This window comes from Esox lucius, chromosome 4 (assembly GCF_011004845.1).
Source record: "Esox lucius isolate fEsoLuc1 chromosome 4, fEsoLuc1.pri, whole genome shotgun sequence".
NCBI lineage: Eukaryota > Metazoa > Chordata > Actinopteri > Esociformes > Esocidae > Esox > Esox lucius.
In genome coordinates, this window is record NC_047572.1 from 31,488,940 (window position 1) to 31,499,817 (window position 10,878).

General features: G+C 50.0%; 1 protein-coding gene across 3 annotated transcripts; it reads right to left on the bottom strand.

Annotated features, from left to right (window-relative positions):
- Window positions 1–400: 400 nt before the first annotated feature.
- On the bottom strand, window positions 401–8,601 carry pcdh18b (protocadherin 18b). 3 transcript variants are annotated; one of them, XM_010902154.3, is made up of 4 exons: window positions 4,719–8,601; window positions 4,046–4,134; window positions 3,609–3,724; window positions 401–1,623 (listed from the first exon to the last, which is right to left on the bottom strand). In XM_010902154.3, exons 1-4 carry the CDS (start codon window positions 7,215–7,217, stop codon window positions 653–655), a joined length of 3,675 nt encoding a protein of 1,224 aa, XP_010900456.1. In that variant the 5' UTR covers window positions 7,218–8,601; the 3' UTR covers window positions 401–652. The 3 variants fall into 3 exon arrangements, with proteins under 3 accessions (XP_010900456.1, XP_010900446.1, XP_010900440.1); XM_010902144.4 differs by having other exon boundaries at window positions 3,540–3,724; window positions 4,046–4,101; window positions 4,719–8,599; XM_010902138.3 differs by having other exon boundaries at window positions 3,540–3,724; window positions 4,719–8,599.
- Window positions 8,602–10,878: the final 2,277 nt, after the last annotated feature.

The following is a 10,878-nucleotide window of genomic DNA, read 5'->3' on the forward strand; positions in this document are numbered from 1 at the left end:
GTCAAAACATGGCTAAGTTGGTTCTTTAATAAATGCTGACTTTGGAAAGACGACATTGGTCAAAGATTAAACAGCGAGGCTGATTCATATAATTTAGTGTCTTTCCACTTTTATTTCTGTTTCCCCCAACTTCCCACAATGCACCACAAAGACTTGTGTCCAATAATTAATATTTTCAAGTGTACATATAATAATAGTGACAAAAAGATCACAATACAAAAGACAATATTAAATATGTAGATTTTCAGTTGCATGTCAAAATCTTGATTCTTCTTTTTCATTTAACATGCATTCATTATATAAAAATAGAATTCTGATTGATTTCAAGTTTATATACATTTTTTTTTATAAATATAAGAATACAAATGTATTTTTAAAATACAAGATAAATACAGTCACATTGTGTACATTGTGTACCAAACCAGAAAATAAAAAACTCATTTGGATACTTAGCATTCACAAAACACAAATACGTCAGAAATGCAACTTTAACGACAATTGCAGGTCTATGTCTTCTGTTTCTATTTTACTTTTCTCCTACCCAGACTCCACCTCTCCACCTCCGTAAATATGGCAGGACCCCTGACAGGAAGTCAGGGAGCTGGAGGTCAGAGTTCAGAGGGGGTGAGCAGAAGGTATTTAACAGGGATGTCTAGCTCTGCCGGACATCCTGTAGGAGTTTGTTGATCTCGGCCACCAGCTCGCTGGCGTCCATTAGCTCGTGACGACTGTCGCTCCTCTTCCCCTGTAGTTGTCCCAGCTGCCCCAAAACAGAGTCAAAGTCGTCCTCCTCGTAGTTCTCTGGTATCTCCTCCATGGCCGGCAGCCACTTGCCGCACGGCCCCGGGGGGGGGGCAGGGTTCGGGGCCTGGACTGAGGAAGGGGCCACCAGTGTAGGGCTGACGAGGGCGGTGAGGAGAGGGCTGTTTTTGGGGGTCGGGGCGTGGGGTCCTTGCCCGTTCTGGGGGCTGTTTTTGGGGACAGCCAGGTTGTGGTGGTTGCCCTGGGGGCTGAGCTTGGTGCTGGGTTTCAGGGTGTGGTAGCTGCCATTCTGGGGGTGCGGGTGACCCGAGGGTCCGATGCTCGAGCCGGGATTCTGGAAGTGCGTGTTGGCGGCCCACGCTGCCACGCCCTGTTGGTGGGCGGCAGCACTGGGCTTACCAGGCAGCTGACCCCTCCTCCTGTCCAGCGACCCCGTCATTGGGATCCCTCCGCCCACCGCGCCGGCCCCACCCTTCTGGCTCTCGCTCACCTGGATGTAGGCGTCCAGCGATGAGGGGAGGAGCCTCTGGAACACGCTGCTCATCTCCGACAGCAGGGAGGTGGTTCCACAAAGGTCCTCCTCGTCAACCTCCTCTCCCCTGTCCCCCGCCTCGCCGTCCTCCGCCCCCCCCTGGCTGTCCTTGCCGAAGGTGGAGAAGCTCTGGCTGTTGCGCTGGCCGTGCGGGCGGGCCGGGTCGCTGGGCTGCGGGGGTTCCTGTGGGTCGCTGGGCTGGCGGGCTTCCTCTCCTGGGATGAAGAGGTTGCTGCGGTAGTCGGCGGAGGCCGGGGAGGTCAGCGGAGGCATCCAGCATTGGTCAGAGTGGCCGAGGACACGGCACTCGTCGGTGCACAGTCTCATCGCTACACAGAGAGAAAGACAGAGGGGCGTGGTCAGGGACATGGAGTCACAGGAACATTAAAGCCGTACCGTAGCGCCTGTTAGGGGGGCCATGACAGGTAGCTGTAGGACAGGGAGGGGTCTGTTAGGGGGGCCATGACAGGTAGCTGTAGGACAGGGAGGGGTCTGTTAGGGGGGCCATGACAGGTAGCTGTAGGACAGGGAGGGGTCTGTTAGGGGGGCGTTGACAGGTAGCTGTAGGACAGGGAGGGGTCTGTTAGGGGGGCGTTGACAGGTAGCTGTAGGACAGGGAGGGGTCTGTTAGTGGGGCATTGACAGGTAGCTGTAGGACAGGGAGGGTTCTGTTAGGGGGGCCATGACAGGTAGCTGTAGGACAGGGAGGGGTCTGTTAGGGGGGCGTTGACAGGTAGCTGTAGGACAGGGAGGGGTCTGTTAGGGGGGCCATGACAGGTAGCTGTAGGACAGGGAGGGGTCTGTTAGGGGGGCGTTGACAGGCTTTCAACATCAAAAGGTTGGACGCCCGTTGGTCTTTAGACCCGGCGGTGTGTATTGGGTTCAGTTAAGACGGAGCGCGGCAGCATGGAGCCTCGTGTTCCAACTCACTGGACAGATCAATGGACACCTATAACGCATTCAAAAGGATCGGCTTAAAGGGCGGCATTTTTCCTTTTTCATGTAGCATCTATTCAACATTAAATCTTCAAATGAAAAATCTCTGAAGAATAAATTAGAGAAATCAAATATGCCCCGTTAAAGCCTTCATTAAGGAGTGCTGGCTATTCACTCATGCTATTCAGGGACTTCATTACCCTCTCATTACCATGAAAGGACCATTTATAATACATCTGAGCTGATGAAGGGAGAGTGCATTGGGGAGCATTAGAAAAACAGAAGCCCCGGCCAGGCAGGCAGGCAGGCAGGCAGATTGGCTCCCCCGCTGATGAAAGGCAAAAATGAAAGATTTAATGGACTGATTTACAAAAACAGCCTTTCAATGCTGTCAGGAAGAAAGAAAAACACTCTGAGCGCTCTGGCTGCCTCTCTGCTATCCTGCCTGTCTTTCTGCCTGACTACCTGGCCTCCCGGTTGCACTGTGAAATAATTGTGTTGTGGAGGAGATGAGAGCTTTTTCTCATCAGCGAAACAGGTGATAATTCTAGCTCTTTTCTACCTCCAGTCACTGTGCTGATAAGAAGGCAGGGAGGGGGTCTCTATGAGATGTTGGGTTGAGGGGTATCTAGGGAAAGGGTCTCTATGAGGTGTTAGGGATGAGGGGCAACTAGGGATGGGGTCTCAATGAGGTGTTGGGGTGAGATGACGGGATGTTGAATGAGAGTTTTGGGGTGAGATGACCGAGGATGTTGAGTGAGGGTTTTGGGGTGAGATGACAGGGGATGTTGAGTGAGAGTTTTGGGGTGAGATGACCGAGGATGTTGAGTGAGGGTTTTGGGGTGAGATGACCGGAGATGTTGAGTGAGGGTTTTGGGGTGAGATGACCGGGGATGTTGAGTGAGAGTTTTGGGGTGAGATGACCGGGGATGTTGAGTGAGAGTTTTGGGGTGAGATGACCGAGGATGTTGAGTGAGAGTTTTGGGGTGAGATGACCGAGGATGTTGAGTGAGGGTTTTGGGGTGAGATGACCGGGGGTGTTGAGTGAGGGTTTTGGGGTGAGATGACAGGGGATGTTGAGTGAGGGTTTTGGGGTGAGATGACCGGGGGTGTTGAGTGAGGGTTTTGGGGTGAGATGACAGGGGGTGTTGAGTGAGGGTTTTGGGGTGAGATGACAGGGGGTGTTGAGTGAGGGTTTTGGGGTGAGATGACAGGGGATGTTGAGTGAGGGTTTTGGGGTGAGATGACAGGGGATGTTGAGTGAGGGTTTTGGGGTGAGATGACCGAGGATGAAGTGAGGGGTGGGTACCTGCACGTGGGTGCTGAGGATGGGGTCTGCGTTGGTTGTCATGGGGATAAAGCTCAGTAAAGGCCTCACCCAGGAGCCTGTCGATGGGGGACTCCCGGCCGGCCTCGTAGTCACTGTCCCCCGCCTCGCTGTCCCCGCGACCACTGTCCTTCAGGCTGAACTTGTCCATGTCGTTCAGGGCATACCTGGAGAGGAGGAACACACGGAAGACACGTTCAGCTTCATCACAAACGGCGCCGGGCGACCGTTCCAGCGCACGCATCAAAACCTGAGTGCAAGGAATTCTCAAGTGGCGAAGGTTTTTGCATACAATTATGGAGTGTTATTAAGGTTGAGTCTTAAAATAGAACAAAGCACACAGACTCACGAGGAAACACTGCGTAATGCTTTTTAGGAAAAGTAAAGCACTGCAGAACATGCCTTAGGGCCGTACTGAGTAAAACAGACTTTGCTAATTCTGTAAACCAGGATCCCCTCCAGGTGTGTTTATTTTAGAGTGTCGTTACCTGTAGCTCCTGGTGTATTTGTTGCCACGGAAACTGGGTCTTGGTTGGTACTGGCCCTGATGGAGCATGGACAGAAGCTGTGAGACTTGCTACAATCCCAAAAAAAAAAAAATTAAAAGAAAATAAAGGGGAAATAAAAAGGAAAAAAATGAAAAGGGAAAATGAATAAATGAATATTTATGGGAGCAGACAGGCAAAGGACACATGGATTGGGTGAAGGCTGATATGACGAGATGTGTTCTAAAACAGGAGATGATCACAGGGAATATGGGTGGATAACTGAACATAACACATAGTGGGGAACAAATTTAGAAAAAATACTGAATATAAAATAGAACAGAACAATCTTAACAATACACTAAATTCAATTTCTAAGGCACCATGACATAAGCCAAGGCTCAAGCTGAATCATTCATTATTCTACAGATCCATGGTTGATGGTTTTTCTAAAGACATTCAGAGACTACCATTAGAAGATAAGATTCATAGAACCGTAACAAGGGACCTAATACCAACTAAGGACATTGAATTAAACATTCTCTGTCTTCCTCTCTCTGTTTCTGTCTCTCTGTCTCTCTCTGTTTCTGTCTCTCTGTCTTCCTCTCTCTGTCTTCCTCTCTCTGTTTCTGTCTCTCTCTCTCCCTCTCTCTATCTCACCCTCTGTTCCTCTTACCTCAACAGGGGGCGTGGCATGGGCCAGTTCCAAAGCAAAGTTCTCTGCGACGTGATTGGAGGAGATGGTGACCAGGCTGTTGAGCGACTGGCGGCTGTGGTGGCTCTGCCGGCTACCCATGGTGCCCCTCTCTGGGGCTGGCGAGGCGGATGGCGAGCGCGGGTGCGCCCGTATGGGCAGGGTGCCGTTGGCGGTGGGCACGAGCGTGATGTCCCCCTTGTGGATCTGTCGGGCGGGCTTCTTGGGGTGGTTCTGGTACGTGTTCTCTGCCACCCTGCAGTTGTACGAGTTCCGCGGATCCTTCTTCTCCCGGTTGCAGCGTGCCGTGGCGAACATCACCATGACCACCAGCAGCAGGGCGCACACAGCCCCCAGGGAGATGATGATGATGAGGGAGAGGTCCAGGGATGGCTGGCTGGGACCCGTGGGGGGGCCTGGCGGCACGATGTCCATGTTCTCCTGGAGTGAGAGGCGAAGCAGGACCCCGGTGGACAGCCGGGTTGTGCCCCTATCCTGCACCTCCACCCGAATCTCCAGCACGTCCTTGGGAACCCCGCCCAGGCTGCCGTTGGTGTGCAGCTCGCACCGTCGCCCGTCCATCACGAACAGGCCTTCCTCATTGCCCCCGACGATGGAACAACTCAGCTCCCCGTTGGCGCCGGTGTCGCGGTCTGTCGCCTTGATGACGGTGACCAGCTGACCGGCGGAGGCGTGTCTCCAGAGGGGGAGGTCGGCCGTGTGGTTCCGCAGGGGCGGGGACTGGACGACGGGTGGGTTGTCGTTGTCATCCAGCACCGTCAGGAGGACGGTGGCATTGGAGGACAGGGCGGGGTTGCCCCCATCGCGGGCCTGGATGGTGAAGGAGATGCGGCTAACATCCTCATGGTCGAAGCTCCGCAGGGCGTAGATGGCGCCGTTGGATGGGTCGATGGTGACGTAGGTAGAGATGGGGCTTCCCTGAACCAGGGTGTCCAGAACCGTGTAGGTCACCTGACCATTGGTGCCCAGGTCAGGGTCAGACGCCACTGCGGTCATCAGGTAGGCCCCAGGAGAGTTGTTTTCCGACTTGAAGACCTCGTAGCGACTCTTCTCAAAGCGAGGCGGGTTATCGTTTTCATCCAACACCTGAACGGTGAAGTGTTTGATGGTGGAGAGGCTCGGAGTGCCACGGTCCTCGGCTATAACGGTCAGACTGTACTCCGACCTCTTCTCTCTGTCCAGAGACACGTTGGTCAGGATCATGTAGTTTTTCTCGTAGGTCTTCTGCAGCCGGAAGTGACCGTGGCCGTGCAAGCGACAGACGACGTCCCCGTTGAGCCCTGCGTCACTGTCGTCCACACGTACCAGCGCAATGAAGGTATCCACCGGCGCACCCTCCGTTATGTAGGCCACCTCCTCCTTACCCGGAGTCATCAGGTTAATGCTGATCTCCGGTTTGTTGTCGTTAACATCCACCAACTTTATAACTATTTTACAGAGCCCGGGGATTGAGTTCGGACCCAAATCCTGCGCTTGAACGTCCAGCTCATAGGATGACGTAGATTCGTAGTCCACTTTTTTCATCAGAGTTATTTGGCCGTTTTCCGGGTTCATTTTAAACGTCTCTAATATTTTGGGAGAGACGTGACTGCTAAAAGAGTAAACTATTTTACCGTTAGTGCCCTCGTCTGGATCTGTGGCGTTCAAATCAATCAGAAGAGTCCCGAGTGGTGAATTTTCCAGGAGATTAATAACGTACGTCTGCTCGTCAAACGCCGGACTGTTGTCATTTGAGTCCGAGATACTTATCTTGAGCAAAGTAGAGCCGGACTTCGGGGGAACTCCATTATCCGAAGCCGTTAGCTGCAGCTGGAAGCTTGAGAGCAATTCCCTGTCTAGCTCTCTCACCACAACCAGCTCGGCGTACTTGGTACCGTCGGTTCTGGTCCTAATGTCGATTTTGAAAAAGTTATTCGGCGTCAAGGAATAAGAGTAAAGGGAGTTATCGCCCACGTCCGGGTCAGTGGCACTGTCCAATGGGATTCGGTTGCCCACGGACGCGCTCTCCGAAATCTCAATGGGGATGATGGCACGGGAGAACTGTGGCGAGTTATCGTTAATGTCCAAGACTTCCACCTCGACATGGAAAAGCTGAAGGTATTCAGTGGGAAGGGTTATAACATCAAATTCGATGGAACAATTGAGGTTCTTTTCACAAAGCTTCTCGCGGTCAATCTTGGTCCCTATGGTTATTTCACCGTCCTCCTCCCGAACCGAAAGAAACGGAGGGCTCCCACGCTGCATAGCACGGAACCGAAAGGACACTGAACTCGGCAATTTAGACAGAACACCCGCCACGTCCTCCTTTAGCCTTGCAATCACCGTGCCCACTTTTTGCTCTTCGTAAACTTTATATTTCAAATTCTTACCAGAAACGTCCTGTATAATTGTGACCAAAAATAATGACAGTGCAGTGGAAAAAAATATATTCCCTTTGGATGTATTCATTTTGGCACCCATCTTTAGCACCCGAACTGGGGCCACACTTCACCTAGGAGCAAGGTTTGAAAAAAAATATGTTCACTCAAAAGTCAGGCATGTTAATCCTCCAGTAAACCACGGTCGGTGAAAAGTCGTGCAAATCGGCTGCAATATTTGATCTGAGCACACAATATTGATCGGGTCAGCGTTTTCTTTCCGCTCGGATTTTACACCAAAAACAACTCAAATGCTGACTTCTTGCTCTTCCAAGCGGTTCTGATGCATAAATCCACGCACGGCGTATGTGTGTTTGAATGAGCGTGTGGCTGGAAATCTGAGCGAAGAGAAAAGGCGCAGCTCCGCTCGTGTTGCTGTGCGCTCTGCTCTGTCGCGCGCTCCAGCCGTCTGTCTCGTCTCCGTAGGCAGACTGGCCCTCATAGCCCGCCCCTCACCCAAACTGCGTCTTTTTCCTCAGCTCACATATACACAAAAACGTTCCCACAGCAGTCCTCCTCCCCCACTCCTCTTCCCCCTCCGTAAATCAAGTATATCGCTTCGCTGCCTCCAGGATGTCCACTCACGACACAGAAGGGCATTGATTCCGTAAGCTGGAAGGACCAACCCAAAGACCGAGTTTTAAAGTGTGCCACAACAATGGATGCGGGGGGGATTATTCATGGCGAACTTTAAACACGTCCAAAAGATTGACCCAGGGCTGCTTCGACACTCGCATATTGTTATAGCTGCAATTCACAAAAGTGTGTCACTGTCAGAATGAATGTGCGTAAATAGTATTGTAACTTCCCCATACTATAACCATGAGCAATAACATTTCATAATGGTCTGCCTTGGTTTGCTACTTCCAAAAATATCCCTGCTTGCATTTTACGCACAGGCTGTGAGGAACGATTACCGCAGTACAATTCTCACAATTTATTTTGAAATTAATGTATACAGTTCGCCCATACTCTATTTCACTGGGAAAACAATGAACGCAACATGAAACATTGGACATACTAGTTAGTGGTGCCTACTCAAGTTGGTTACAGCGGAGACTGGATACTATTTGGTCGTTATCCCGCAAGATGCCAGAGAGGAGAGAGAAATAGAAGAGAGTGAATGTGGAACCGGAGTCTTGTACTTAACCGAGTGAGAGTAGAAGATAGAGGGTGCGCGCCTTCACTATTGTGTGTTCCATCAGGGTCCCGCGTGTGTCGAATCTGAAAGGAATCCCTGGAGCTGAATGCGCCTCGCCGCGGGTCACGCGGGCGGACACTTTCCCCCCGTGCATAATACTGTCTTACAACCTTCCATCCCTGATCCAAATTAGCATTCTCAGACTCTCGCTCAGAGAGCAAACACGAGCAACAGGAGCTTTAAAAAGGCACCGGACCATCTGGCGCGAGGTTCAGACAACCCCAAACCCATAATTACATCAATGCAGGCCCCAGATAGAAACACCACCAGAGAATTAGCGCCCATTCACATGCGATTCAGAGATAATCTAATGACGTTTCCTCGCGCCCTGCCTTGATAGATCTCTTCAAAACATGTTTTTAGACTGCACGGATTTGCCAATAATTGTGCCAATTATAGACACAAGTGGCCAACGGGCGAATTCCAAATGTAGTTGATGTGGTAGCCAGGAGCAGATATGTATTTTAACACGCATGTTTGTTTAATGTTAATGCGCGACAACTATATATTTATAACTGTAAAGTAGGAAATAGTAGGGTATATTTATCGCGGTTGACATTACATTCCTGAAGTGACTCGTGGGAAAGAAGCAGTGGGGTTGCATCGGCAGACTCTGACATCTGTCTCTATGAGAACACATGGACATTGAATGAGCAAAGCTCCAAATCAATACCCATCTCTTCCTATAGTGATTCAGCACATTTATCTCCAACATCATATTATGAACACATTCGTTTCAAGAAACTAGCCTTTATGATGTTACTGTTTGTGGCACAAATGTGCTTAAGTCCACAACGAAGAATAATACCAAAAGTAATCAACTTATAAAATTAAAGGACACTGTCGCCCTGCTCATACAGCAGCCATTCTCTCAGGAGGCCGCTGTGTGAAAGAAGCGGTAAGGAGGAGAATTTAACGAACTCCGATCAAGTTTAAATATGTTAGACATTGTCCTGGGCTTAGATTCTCTCCGTCTCTCACAGGCTTTGACCCCCTGGGCGAGCTGATGGCTGTTCCCTAATATCCTTTGTCATACTTCAGTGCTGAATTTAAACGAATTGCGTTTCCTACAAACAATAGGACAAATACTTTTTACTCCTTTACAATAACGGGTATATTCAGAAATCCCTTGGAAACATGTGAACGGGGTATGGACCATGTTTTCATAATCTCCGATGCAGACGGAATATTTGCTCTTTTCTGTTTTGATAGCCTATGCTTGATGAACTATTTTCTTTTTGGAAATGTTCACGTTATGTGGATATAGTAGGTGAGGTGACAAAACAGTTCTCCTTTATCTAATCTAAATTGCCTTAGGCAACTGGCCTACAGTCAGAAAACTGCTACTATACAGGTTACAAAAAATGCCTAAGGCAGATATTAAAGTTGCATTCATTTGATAGGTAAAATAACCAGACAAATAGTCTATTTAAAAAAAAAATGTATAATGCAACTGTCTCTGCTTAATAGCTTACCAACAGTGTCCCAATGATGATCTTAAGATGTACGAAATCAAAACTTAATATATGGGCAATGCTATAGTAAGATGTTTGACTCGGTTTCAATCCTTGGTCTGCGCCAATATCAGAAAACCTTCCATTGTGTTATTTTGGCGATGTCTGGCCAGCATGGCGCTCCCTAGAGAGGGGGGGGTTTGTTCAGGGCCATAAAGTTGCTGATGGGAGCCTGGTTTAGATGGGGTCGGAGAGCGCAGAACTTTGTCATTGAAATGAGGGAGACCCCGACGACAAAAGCGCTTAGCAGGTGGAACCAGGCAGCCCCAGGGTCCACCCCGAACCCTCGGAAGAGCTGCGCGCGTCCGCCCCCCACACACACAAAAGGGAAAGTTTCTCCCCCAACCCGCTTCGACTCTGTGCGTCAGCCGGCGGAATGCCCCTGATCCGGCGCGCGCCGGGGTCGCAACGGGCGATTGTGAAGGCATGCGAGCATCTGCCGCCCCTGGTTCACCGTCTCTCATTATCATTCATGCTGTTAGCTCGCGCAGATTTCTCTCTGGAGGAAAGGAAAGAATTGGGGGACGAGCTGTGTGGGGAGGGGAGACGCCGTGTGCCTATGCGACAATGCTTATTGTTATTCATCCTCAGCATGACTCGCTGTAATGGTGGGGGGTGGGGGGGGGCTTGCCATTAGACAGTGTAGCAGGGCGGGCTTGTGTTTTACACGTCGTATAAACAGTTATAATAGGTTCCTCTGTCGTTCAAGATGGACCACGCAGTTTTCAACAACTTGTATCAACATCAATGCGCAGGACTCATTGCTCTTTTTTCCTAACGTGCCTATGGTATAATTGCGACCCAGTGCTTGGCATGTAATTAGACTTCTTTTGTCATCCTGTGGCATTTGTGTGCAGTACTTAAATAATGGGTTTACGTGTGCTTTACTTTACTTTGGCGGCCTATATATCACTAATAAGCTAACTATTTCACAAAAAGTCTTTTTTAGATTATGGTTATAACACTGAATAAACTACACACTGTTTAAT